Raw genomic sequence first — 13163 nt, forward strand, 5'->3', positions numbered from 1 at the left:
GCTTTGCAATTTAAGGCATTTTCACCACACAGAAGGTTTATCTGCTCACTATCTTTTTTTATAGAAAGATTTCATGTCTTGCCAATGTCTTAAATTAAAGGTATTTCTAGGTTACTTTTTTTTTTTATTATTCGACAGGATAGAGACAGCCAGCGAGAGAGGGAACACAAGCAGGGGGAGTGGGAGAGGAAGAAGCAGGCTCATAGCGGAGGAGCCTGATGTGGGGCTCGATCCCATAACGCCGGGATCACGCCCTGAGCCGAAGGCAGACGCTTAACCGCTGTGCCACCCAGGCGCCCCTCTAGGTTACTTTTTATTGAGAATCATTTCTTGTTTAAACAGATATCTAAAGAGTTTTATTTTCTTTTACATGTAGAAATTATTCCCCTGGTCTAAAGTTGAAACTTACAGCGTAGCATTTGTCTTGTAGATCTACTTTTAAAGGGAGTCGCACAATTTCATAAATGGCTCCATATGGAAAGATGTGCTTCTGAATGATTTTCTGGGATCTCCTACTCAAAAGGGACCATATTTTTTCCACAAGTGTGATTTTGAAAGCTTCTAGATATGATTTAAAATCCTACAGTCTTAGGTGTGTTATTTTTAAGGGAGAAAAACTACTCTATTTATAAGAGAAGACAATGTAATATATCCAGTACTTGACCACAGACAGGAATGTCAAACACAGGAAAGCATAAATAATAGAATCTACAGAAAATTCTGAAACCTCATTTTAGCTAGTAATTTTAACCATTTCCTCCACCTACCATATATTGAACCAGAATAGTCAACAGTAAAAAGTCGATTTAAAAATATTAATTTCTCTCCTTGCCCTCGTGCCTCCTTGGCACACATACTAATAAACTGAGATGTGACCAAAAGATAAAAGAAAGAGTAAGGGACCCTCAATTGAAAAACTGATTGCATTTCATCTACTAGTATTTCAAGGTAAGTGCCATCTGTAAAGGGCATTGAAATATTTGTATAATATTATAAGCTATTCTACCATCTACTGACTTGCAATTTGGTTATACATTTCATCGTTTTTCTGTTTTAAGAGAAGATGTTTATGATTCTAGGGAGACAAATCTCGTAAGAACACTGCTCTCCCATGTGCCACTCTGATTCCTATCTGGCTATGACTGTCCTCAGGGTTTGCCATCAGAGAGGAACCCTAACTTCAGTGTGTTTTGAAAAAATTCCCAACTTAAAAACAGCATTCTTTACAGTTAAGTAATACAGAGCTAGTTAAGCTCTGTATGGAGAGCTTATGTATGCTCTCTACGGAGAGCATAGCCCATACAAAAAGCCCTCTCGTTTCAGGCTGACACTGGGGTTCATGAGCAGTACCGCCTTTTTATCGATGTGGCTTAGCAACACCTCAACGGCTGCCATGGTGATGCCCATCGTGGAGGCTGTGGCACAGCAGATCATCAGCGCCGAAGCAGAGGTCGAGGCCACTCAGATGACTCATTTCAGTGGATCAACCAACCATGGACTGGAAATTGATGGTATCACATGTTGATACAGCTGCAGTGGGGTCTAATCATTTGGGCAGTAGGCAGAAACTCAAGAATTCTGGCTTATATTTTATTAACTGTCCATATGTGCATGATATGAATTTAACTTTCTCCTTTCTGTGTTTCCCAATATTATACATTACCCAAATATCTTACCTCCAATTAATGGTCGAATTTACATTCTCTGGAAAAAGAGGAAGAATGCCCTTTGTACCCTCTAGCCACTCTGATGGAACTCACTCTCTCTGTCTCTCTCAGTAGACCCCAGGTTACTCTTTCATACTGAATTGACATTCCTGCATAATAGTGGGAATCTTTTAATTCCTACATTCTATTTGGAAAAAGCATTACATCTGGCTGCAGTTATTTTTGGCTCTGATAAATTGCCGTGATGGAGTATAAATGTTGGGGTGATATTTGTATTTATAAAATATTTTATTAAGATGAATGTTATGTCAGTACAGGTGAATTTGTTTTCAGTTTCTAGTAATGCTTCCATCTTACACACACACACACACACACACTTTCTAGTAATGCTTCCATCTTACACACACACACACACCGATAACACTTTAAATTATTTTTCTTTTATTTAATGTTTTGCAGAAGGTGTTGAAACAAATGAGAGGAAAGAGAAAACCATACCAGTTCCAGGGTAAAGAATATTGACATTTTGATTAGGATTTTCTAAATTACATTTTAATAAAATTATAAACTGGGTCAATTTACTTTTCAGATACAGTAATGATACAGGAAAAATTTCAAGGAAGACGGAGCTGGAAAAGGTACATTAAATGTGATTCTTTGTAAATAATTATATGTGAAATTATATTAGATCTGCAGTTAAAAAATGTATGCATTTTATTTTTTATTTTTAGAGAGGGAGGGGGAGGGGCAGAGGAAGAGGGAAAGAAAGAGTCCTAAGCAGGATCCACGCTCAGTGTGAGCCTGTTGTGGGGCTCGATCTCATGACCCTCAAATCATGACCTGAGCTGAAATCAAGAGGGTGATGCTTAACTAACTGAGCCACCCAGGCGCCCTGAGATGTATGCATTTTAAAATCTGTTACTTCCTTCCTTGTCTATAAATTACTTTGCTTGCCTAAATCAAAGCATGGTGTAATGGTTTGATAAGCCCTCATAGATAGACATAGACTAAAATCAACATTCTGATAGAGAACATTTTATGCTTTGAAAATTAGCAGCATTATTTTCTTTTTTTACTGAGTTCGTGGTGATGGGAGTTAGCATATGTAATTTAAAGAAATATAATTCCAGTCTCAGAATATTGTTTCATTTTTTTATTAAAATCTTATCAGCCTGATAGCCTGATTTTCATTAGGACTATCCTCATTTCCCTCAGGTTATAAACTTAGAGCAACTCTTATTCGTGTAATTACAATCCAGTTATCTTTAGTGTCCCCACTAAAAAATTCCGTGTGGAATTTATGAATTGCTACTGTCAAATACAGATGGAGGAGTTGTTGTAGTCATTCTAGCTATTAAAGGAAGGAAGGAGACTTTTGTAAACTATCCCATAGAATTCATTTCCCCAGAACAAATCACTATAAAAATTCTATACTAAGTTGTATTGGGAGCAATAGATCTTGAGACCACTGAAAAATAATCCTGCATAGAAATAGTTTTCCAGTAACCATGGCATTAGGAATAGGAGAGCGGGGCATATGTTCCTTCCTCAGGCTATAATGCATTTACATGCAACTCAGTAGGAGAAAGAAAACTTTGTTATTTACAGAAATCTTCAAGGAAAGAGTGATTTCTCAGTAAAGAGAAGACAAATAGCAAAGATAAGTTTTAAGCCATCAGCTACAGGGTTTTAAAGATGAGAATTGAATATATATTTCTGAAAACATTATCACCCTTAGGAATAGAAGTAATTCTTTTAAAACAAAATCAACAGCATGGGAGGTATATTACAGAAGAATACATTAAAATGAGCTTTAAAAATTATGAAAATTGACAAGCATAAACAGAAAGAATATCCTTGCACTCAGTAACTTTCTCACGGTCATCTTTAGAAACCCAGTTTTCTGGCATGATGCCTAAATTTTAGGTCAAGCCCCTTCAAATTGATTTGATGCCCAACCCTGTCCTTGGCATTGTAGAAAGTGCCACTGATGAAAAGACCTGTTCCTTGCTGTAAGCTGCTCAGAGTCTAGTGGGGGAAGATGGACTTAAAAAAAAAAAAGTGTGACGGAAATCCTACAACAAAAGCAGGCACAGAGGCTCAGTCTTCCAAAGGTGGAGCGACTAGCTCAGTCAGGGCGTACTGCAGGAGGCGCATATGAGGGAAAGTGACTTGATCTGGAAGGACACAGCATGTTCAGTCAGGAGAGTGCAGACTCCATGCATGCAGGGACCATGTCTACTTTGTTCACCATCTAATCCCCTGGCACACTTCATTGCCTAACACAGGCTAGGTATTCAGTAGATGTCTATCTTAATTAATTAATTAATTAATTAATGAGTGAAAAGATAAGAGCTAGTCTAGATAGAAAAAGCAATGAATTCAAAGACCCACGTATGTAGAGAACAGGGCTTTTTCAGGAAACGTCTCCACTGCAGGTGCTAGGGATGAGTTAGGCTAAGTGAAATGTCTAGCTAGCTTGAGCCGTGTTAAAAATCGTTGTTCATGCCATGCCAAAGAGTTTAGAGTTTATCTTGGAGAAAATAGGAATCTTTGAAATGAGAGCAACATGGTAAATTCTGCCCATTGAGAAACTTACTATGGCAACACTTTGAAGGGCAGAAACTGTAAACCTAAGTTTTCTTCTGATTAATCAGCTTTGAGGACAAGAGACAGAAAAGTATAGAAGATGCCTCTGCGAGAGTAAACTAGGTAAAGGTAGGCTGTGGTGCCACTGATGGAGCCGCAGAACACAAAAGGAGGAATAAGTTTTCAGTGGGTACACTATGTTTTCTTCTAGGAGCTTTACCGTTTGAGGTCTTATGTTTAGGTCTTTAATCCATTTTGAGTTAATTTTGTGAGGAGTATAAGATAGGGGTCCAGTTTTTTTCTTCTGCATGTGGTTATCAAGTTTTTCCAACACCATTTATTGAAGAGGCTATCCTTTCTTCACTGAGTGTCTTAACTCCTTGTCACATGTTGGTTCACTGTAAATATGAGGATTTATTTCTGGGCTCTCAATTCTGTTCCTTTGGTCTGTATGTCTATTTTTATGCCAATTCCAGATTGTTTTAATTATAAAGCTTAGTAATATAGTTTGAAACCAGGAAGCGTAATGCCTTCAGCTTTGTTCTTCTTTCTCAGGATTGCTTTGGCTATTCATGGAGATTAATTTCATTTTTGGTGGAAAGAAAATAAGGATTTGGAACTAAAATTTGTCAGCCCTAAAATTCCTGTAATAAAACTGCAAATTTCTGATATAGATGATAATGATAATAATTTTGCCATTGCTGTTGCTGCTGATGGTGATGATTCCACATTGGTTTTGAGAATGGTGGATAGTCAGTAGTCCCTCAGATTCCAGAAACTGATTAAAGAGTAGTCATATTCCAGTCCTGCATACCTAAAAATAGATATTTTCCATAACTTGCCAAGTTCTCTTCTTATTACAGGCCATGACCCAAACATTAGCAGAGCTCCCTACTTGTGTCCGGAATAAAAGTGGTGGGTAGGTACTTAGCCTGTCAATCCTGCATGAGTGTAAAAGTATTTAAAATATTTTTTGAGAAGAAAAGGAACAAAAAGAATGGAATACCCTAAAGAGACACTGGCAGTACAAGAAGAAATATATTTGTCAGGTTCCAGTGGGGCAACTGAGAGATCAGTCATCATCACTCATATTATTTCCATAAAAAAATGAGTTCCATATATCTGAAAATCATTTTTTACATACCAAAAGAAGAATCAAGTTGTGAGATTTTTCCCTTCCTCACAAGCACTGGTATCATTCAAAGAGATATCCCAGATTTTTACACTAGCTCAATTTCTAAACCTCCAGGCATCTTCAAATGAAAGGAATTGGAAAATCAGTTTGCTTTTAATGAAAGGTCTAAGATAATTGTTTTCCATTCATCTTATATAATGTGTAGTTCCCTAAAGGGAAAAATTCAAAGGAAAAGTGCCTTTGAACAAATTAAATCTTGTTTTTTAATTAGGTGTTTAGTTTGGGGGTGAAAATCCTTATTTTTGAAAACCAAATTCTGAATAAAACACTGTTTAATGTTCTCCAAGAATTCAAAGGACCATACTAACAGTAATAAGCATAGCTCATAATATCATGGTCTAGGGGCATTAATTCTGCCAAGTTAGGGGATATCAATTCTAGAATATCTGATGTCCAGATCAGACATAAACAAAAGTTTGTTCTCCTTGGTTACTCTTCCATTTGATGCTGGGTGAAATTGGGTGGCAAAGCCAATTATTAGGGCTGTTCAGTCCTTACCTGACACAGCATAGCTGTCTTCTTTCACTTATTCAGCCAAATCTTGTAGTTTATAGAGAGATGATGATAGAGAAAGAACAGCATCAAAGTGACGAGAGATAACAAGTGTTGGCAAGGATATGGAGAAAGGGGAACCCCCATGCACTGTTAGTGGGAATGTAAACTGCTGCAGCCACTACAGAAAACAGTATAAAGGTTCATCAAAAAATTAAAAATGGAATTACCATATGATCCAGCAATCCCACTTCTGGGTATATATCCAAAGGAAATGAAAAACAGATCTCAGAGAGGTATCTGCACTCCTATGTTCATTGCAGCATTATTCACAATAGCCACAACATGGTAAAAGTGTCCACCAATGGATGAATGGATAAAGAAGAGGTGGTATGCATGTACAATGGACTATTATTCAGCCACGAGAAAGAAGGAAATCTTGCCATTTGCAACAACATGGATGAAATTTGAGGGCATTATGCTAAGTGAAATAAGGCAGACAGAAAAATACAAATACCATGTGGTTTCACTTATATGTGGAATCTAAAAAAATAAAAAGTTAAACTCATAGAAACAAAGAGTAGAAAAGTGGTTGTCAAGGGCTGAGTGGTAGGGTGCAAACTTTTGGCCATAAGATGAATAAGGTCCAAGGATATAATGTAAAACATGGTGACTATAGTTAACACTGTTGTATGGTTGGAATTGGTTGGAAGTGGTTAGGGTAGTGGTATTTGAATGTCTGACAAAAGGAAGGAAGGAAGGAAGGAAGGAAGGAAGGAAGGAAGGAAGGAAGGAAGGAAGGAAGGAAAAAAAAGAAAGAAAGAAAGAAAGAAAGAAAGAAAGAAAGAAAGAAAGAAAGAAAGAAAGAAAGAAAGAAAGAAAAATAGATGTGTGGGATGGCTGGATTGGGGTAATCTTTTCATGATGTATGCATGCGTCAGATCACCACAACTGTACACTTTAAATATCTTATAATTTTATTTGTTAACTATATCTCAATAAGGTTGAAAACAATTGTGGGATATTTTATGTGTACATCAAGGTGATTCGATGTACATATTAACAGTGAAAGGATTCCCTCCATCTAGTTTATTGGAACCTAGATGTTCTAGTTTAGGCACATCACATATTTTTTTATTATGTTCAATTAGCCAACATATCATTAGTTTTTGATGTAGTGTTCGCTTCACATATTTATCTTTTGCATGTCTGTGCATGTGTGACCACATTTGAGTTCTATGTTCTTGACACTTTTCAATTGTGCAGTGCAGTGTTGTCAACTGTAGTTGCCAAATTTTGCATTGAATCTTTAGTCCTTACTCATCTTATAGCTGAAAGTTTGTACCCTTTACATGGTCTTTTTAAACTGTGGCAGTTTCCTATGCCTCTGGGAATAGGAGAAGTTGAACTTTTAAAAGAAATCATAACTATCCTATTTACTAATCCAGTTAGAAGAACACATTTCATTCAAGAATTTGGAAGCCTCATTATCAATGTTACTATATCAGAACAAAAGATTAAATTTCTGATATATAATGAGGATCCAGTATCCTCCATAAACAGTATAGACTAGAGTGAAGGTGAATGCCTGCATATGGACAAGCAGGTAAAACCTAATTCATCTAAAATCACACCAGGTGTATGTATTTTTTGATAAAAGAAGGGACTAATGATGTACTATATGTTGGCTAATTGAACATAATAATAATTTTCAAAAAAAAGAGGATAGTGGGTGGCAACAGTTGGTGAGGTAAATTCACTTCTGAATAAAGAATTTTTTAAACATTTATCTTAAAAAAGAGAAAGGAATCACAGCAACAACCTGTGAAAATGACCTCACTAGAGATTTCAATTTTTATTGCAGTCAAAGCCCTAGTTCCATTAGTATCTATACTTAGCTGTGTTTCCACAAAACATTTTGTTGTTAAAGAAATGATTGGCTGTTTTTTCCTGCTTTATCAAAGATTAGTTGCCCAAAGAGCCGAGGGTCCATTTCTGGGTTCTCTATTCTGTTCCATTGGTCTATGTGTCTGTTTTTGGGCCAGTACCATGCTGTCTTTGTGATCACAGCTTTGTAGTACAGCTCGAAATCCGGCATTGTGATGCCCCCAGCTTTGTTTTTCCTTTTCAACAGTTCCTTGGCGATTCGGGGCCTTTTCTGGTTCCATACAAATTTAAGGACTATTTGTTCCAGTTCTTTGAAAAATGTCATTGGTAATTTGATCGGGATAGCATCCAGGGATGTACTGTATGGTGACTAACAGAATATAATAAAAAAAAACATTAAAAAAAAAGAAATGATTGGCTGTTGATAATAGCTTTTGTCCCATATATCTTTCACTTTTGAATCACCAATATGTAGTCCTTCACATTTGAAGTTAATGATATATCATCTAGCAAATAACATAAGTTCAGCCATGTTGGAAGCATCTGTACTTTCCTCCTCTAACTGTATGGTAAGCCTCCCACACTATATAATTTATTCTAATACTGTATTTTGTTTTTTAAAATCCTCAACAGTGTTTTTCTATGCCTTGTCCAATTGTATTCCCTAACAAAGGAATACATTTATTTTATTTAATCCCCAAATTGTTTTTATATACTTGATTATGAAGTATTTTATATATACACATATTTATGAAATGTAACAGAAAACTTTAAAGAATAACAAAATGTATAAAATGGTATATTTCACACTCCAGCTTAATTAATTTTGATAAATCTCCACGAGCCCTCCTCTGGTTCCATCTCCTTTCCTCACTGTCACACACCCTTCCCCTTGCTGACATAGCCACAGTCATGTTGTGTTAATCATGCTCTTGTTTTCTTTTCAGTGTTTCCATTTGTATTAGTTACTTATTCATCACAACAAAGACCCCAAATAGCAATAGTTTTAACAAGATAGAAATAAGCTGGTATGGTGGCTCCACAATCATGATGACCCTGATTCTTTCTATCTCGGCCTTGCCATCCTCAGCACTTGACCACTACCCATGGTGCAGGATTGCTGCCTCATCTCCCTCTATCCATTCTCTACTCCAGCTAGCGGAACAAGGAGACAGCAGAAGGCATATATACTTAGAAACTATGCTATTACTTCGCTGCTTTAGGATTATTCATATTTTCTATTTCTTCTTGAGTTGTATTTTTGGAGAACTTATGCATTCCATCTCAGATTTACTATCATGTGGTTGTTTATAATATCCACCAAGACCAATTTAATTTCTAAAGTATTTTTACTTATAGCTTTTGTCATTGCTAATATTTCTACTTATGCTTTTAAACTTTTTTTGAATAGTCTTTCAAAAAATTTTTTATTAGTCTTGTCAAAGAATTGACTTTTGGCTCTTTGGTCATATTTTGTATGTATTCTGATTTATTAATTTCCTCTCTTTATTATTTTGTTCTGTCTATTTTTGCATTCATTCTGCTGCTCTTTTACGTTTTAAATCAGACATTTACGTTATAAAATTTGAGCTTTTCTTCTCTTCCAAAGTAAAAATTTAAGGAGATGAATTTCCTTCCATTAATTTAGCTATGCCACATATTTTTCAGTTCTTTGTGTCTTCTGGATTTCTATTATGCTAGTTTCTTTCGTTCATGAATTTCTTAGAAGTATATTTTAAAATTTGAAATAAATGAGGCTTTTGTAACTACTTTTTGTTTTTTTTTTTAATTTTCTGACTTAATTTTACTGTGCTCAGAAATTGGTTTGTATGACATCAGTTCTTCTAAACTTGTTAAGGCAGATTTGTGGGCTAGCACATGGTCAATTGTGATAAATATTTCATTGTGCTTAAAAAGAATTGTATATTCTCAACTTACCGGTGCAATATTTTCTAAAAGTCTGTTAGATCAAGTTTGCTAGTTTTTTTTTCAAATCATCTGTGACCTAATTTTCTGTCTACTTAACCCAGCAATTAATGAAACTGTTTTGTTAAAATCCCCCTCTAGGATATGGGTATGTCTATTTCTCCTGTTAGTTCTGTCAATTTTGATTTCTATATATTTTTAGATTATTTAGATTATGTTATTGTGTCCCTACCAGTTTAGAATGTTTATATATTCCTGGTTAATTAATGCTTTTACCATTTTGCAGTGCCCCTCTCAATGTACAATAATGTTTTGGGGGTCTTAGAGTTTATTTGTCTGATGCTAATGTAGCAATGCCAGCTTTCTTTTTTTTTACATTTATTTTATTTTATTTTAATTCTAGCATAGTTGACATACAGTGTTATATTAGTTTCAGGTCTACAATATAGTGATTCAACATTTCTATATATTAGTCAGTGCTCATTGTGATAAGTGTACTCTTAATTCCCTTCACCTTTTTCACCCATCCCCCCACCCACCTCCGCTACGGTAACCATTAATTTGTTCTCTGTAGTTAAGACTCTGTTTTTTGGTTTGTCTCTTTTTTCTTTGTTCTTTGTTTTATTTCTTAAGTTTCACATATGAGTGAAATTGTATGATGTTTGTCTTTCTCTGACTGACTTATTTCACTTGGCATTATACCCTTTAGATCCATCCATGTTCTTCCAAGTGACAAGATTTCATTCTTTTTTGTGGCTGAATAATATTTCAGTGTGTGTGTGTGTGTGTGTGTGTGTGTGTGTATCATATCTTTACCCATTCATATGTTGATGGACAGTTGGGCTGCTTCCATAATTTGGCTATTATAAATAATGCTTCAATAAACATAGCAGTTTATATCTTTTTGAATACTGTTTTCATATTTTTTGGGCAACTACCCAGTAGTGGAATTATTGGATCATATGGTAATTATATTTTTAATTTTTTGAGGAACCTCTATTGTATGGACATTCTAACAGTATTTGTTCTTCCATCCATGAGCACAGAATATCTTTCCATTTGTTTCTATCATCTTCAGTTTCTTTCATCAGTGTTTTTTTTTTTTTTTAAAGATTTTTTATTTATTTATTTGACAGAGATAGAGACAGCTAGCGAGAGAGGGAACACAAGCAGGGGGAGTGGGAGAGGAAGAAGCAGGCTCATAGCGGAGGAGCCTGACGTGGGGCTCGAACCCGGAACGCCGGGATCACTCCCTGAGCCGAAGGCAGACGCTTTAACCGCTGTGCCACCCAGGCGCCCCTCATCAGTGTTTTATAGTTTTCAGAGTACCAGTCTTTCACCTCCTTGGTTAAGTTTATTCCTAGGTATTTTATTATTTTGGTGCAATTGTAAATGGGATTGTTTTCTTAATTTCCCTTTCTGCTGTTTCATTATTAGTGTATAGAAATGCAAAGTATTTCTGTATATTGATTTTGTATCCTACAACCTGACTTAATTCATATACCAGTTCTCATAGATTTTTGGTGGAGTCTTTCAGGTTTTCTATATATAGTATCGTGTCATTTGCAAATAGTGAAAGTTTTACTTTTTCCTTACCATTTGGATGCCTTTTATTTCTTTTTGTTGTCAGACTGCTGTGTCTATGACTTCTAGTACTATGTTGAATAAAAGTGATGAGAGTGGACATCCTTGTCTTCTTCCTGATCTTAAGGGATAAGTTCTCAGTTTTTTACCACTGAGTATGATGTTAGTTGTGGGTTTTTCATATATGGCCTTTATTATGTTGAGGTATATTCCTTTCTAAACCTACTTTATTGAGAGTTTTTGTTATGAGCGGATGCTGTACTTTGTCCAATGCTTGCTCTCTTTTTTTGCATCTGTTGAAATGATCATATGATTTTTATCCTTTCTCTTATTGATGTCATGTATCATATTGATTGATTTGCAAATATTGAACCACACTTGCATCCCAGGAATGAATCCCACTTGATTATAGTGAATATTTTTTTAATGTATTGTTGAATTCAGTTTGCTAGTATTTTGTTGAGGATTTTTGCATCTATGTTTGTCACACATATTGGCCTCTAATTCTCTTTTTTTGGTAGTGTCTTAATCTGGTTTTGGTACCAGACTATGCTGGCCTCATAGAATGAATCTGGAAGCTTTCCTTCCTCTTCTGTTTTTTGGAATAGTTTGAGAAGGATAAATATTAACTTTTCTTTAATGTTTAGTAGAATTCGCCTGTGAAGACATTGGGTCCTGGACTTTGTTGGGAGTGTTTTGATTACTGACTCAATTGCATCTATGGCAATTGGTCTGTTCAAATTTTCTGTTTCTTTCTGAATCAGTTTTGGGAGGTTATATGTTTCTAGGAACGTACCCATTTCTTCTAGGTTGTCCAATTTGTTGGTGGATAATTTTTCATAATAGTCTTTTATAATCCTTCATATTTCTGTGGGGTCAGTTGTTATTTCTCCTCTTCAATTTCTGAATTTTTTTTTAAAGATTTTATTTTATTTATTCGACAGAGATATAGACAGCCAGCGAGAGAGGGAACACAAACAGGGGGAGTGGGAGAGAAAGAAGCAGGCTCATAGCAGAAGAGCCTGATGTGGGGCTCGATCCCATAACTCCGGGACCATGCCCTGAGCCGAAGGCAGACGCCCAACCGCTATGCCACCAGGGCGCCCCTCTGAATTTGTTTATTTGCATCCTCTCCTTTGTTGTTGTTGTTGTTGTTGATGAAGAGTCTGACTAAAGCTTTATCAATTTTGTTAGTCTTTTCAAAGAACCAACTCCTGGTTTCGTTGATCTGTTCTACTGTTTTTTTGCTTTTGTTTTTTGTTTTGTTTTTTAGGTTCTACTTTGTTTATTTCTGTTCTAATCTTAGTTATTTCCTTTCTTCTACTGGTTTTGGGTTTTGTTTGTTCTTTTTCTAGTTCCTTTGGGTGTAAGGTTAGGTTGTTTATTTGAGAATTTTCTTGTGTCTTGAGGTAAGCCCGTATTGCTATGTACTTCCCTCTTTGAACACCCTTTGCTGCCTTCCAAAGATTTGGACCATTGTGTTTCTTTTTTTTTTTTTTTTTTTTTTTAAGATTTTTATTTATTTATTTATTCAACAGAGACAGAGACAGCCAGCGAGAGAGGGAACACAAGCAGGGGGAGCGGGAGAGAAAGAAGCAGGCTCACAGCAGAAGAGCCTGATGTGGGGCTCGATCCCGTAACGCCAGGACCACGCCCTGAGCCAAAGGCAGACGCTTTAACCGCTGTGCCACCCAGGCGCCCCATGGACCATTGTGTTTCCATTGTAATTTGTCTCCATGTATTTTTAAATTTTCTCCTTCATTTCTTGGTTGACCCATCCAGTGTTACATAGCTTGTTATTTAACCTCCATGTATTTGTACTC

General features: G+C 36.0%; 1 protein-coding gene across 9 annotated transcripts in view; it reads left to right on the top strand.

Moving 5' to 3' along the window:
• The window catches only part of SLC13A1 (solute carrier family 13 member 1), a 120950-nt gene that overhangs the window by 33043 nt on the left and 74744 nt on the right, over nucleotides 1-13163 (top strand). For all 9 annotated transcript variants that reach the window (XR_015723881.1, XM_045792741.2, XM_045792745.2 and 6 more), the window contains exons 4-6: nucleotides 1324-1511; nucleotides 2127-2175; nucleotides 2257-2305. Coding sequence is in view for 8 of the 9 variants with exons in the window: in XM_045792741.2 (XP_045648697.2) it covers nucleotides 1324-1511; nucleotides 2127-2175; nucleotides 2257-2305 (286 nt within the window). In the remaining variant the exon portion in view is untranslated. The remainder of the gene's footprint in view (nucleotides 1-1323; nucleotides 1512-2126; nucleotides 2176-2256; nucleotides 2306-13163) is intronic.

The sequence above is a fragment of the Ursus americanus genome, chromosome 3 (assembly GCF_024610735.1).
Source record: "Ursus americanus isolate L20-20 chromosome 3, mUrsAme1.1.p, whole genome shotgun sequence".
In the NCBI taxonomy this organism is placed as follows: domain Eukaryota; kingdom Metazoa; phylum Chordata; class Mammalia; order Carnivora; family Ursidae; genus Ursus; species Ursus americanus.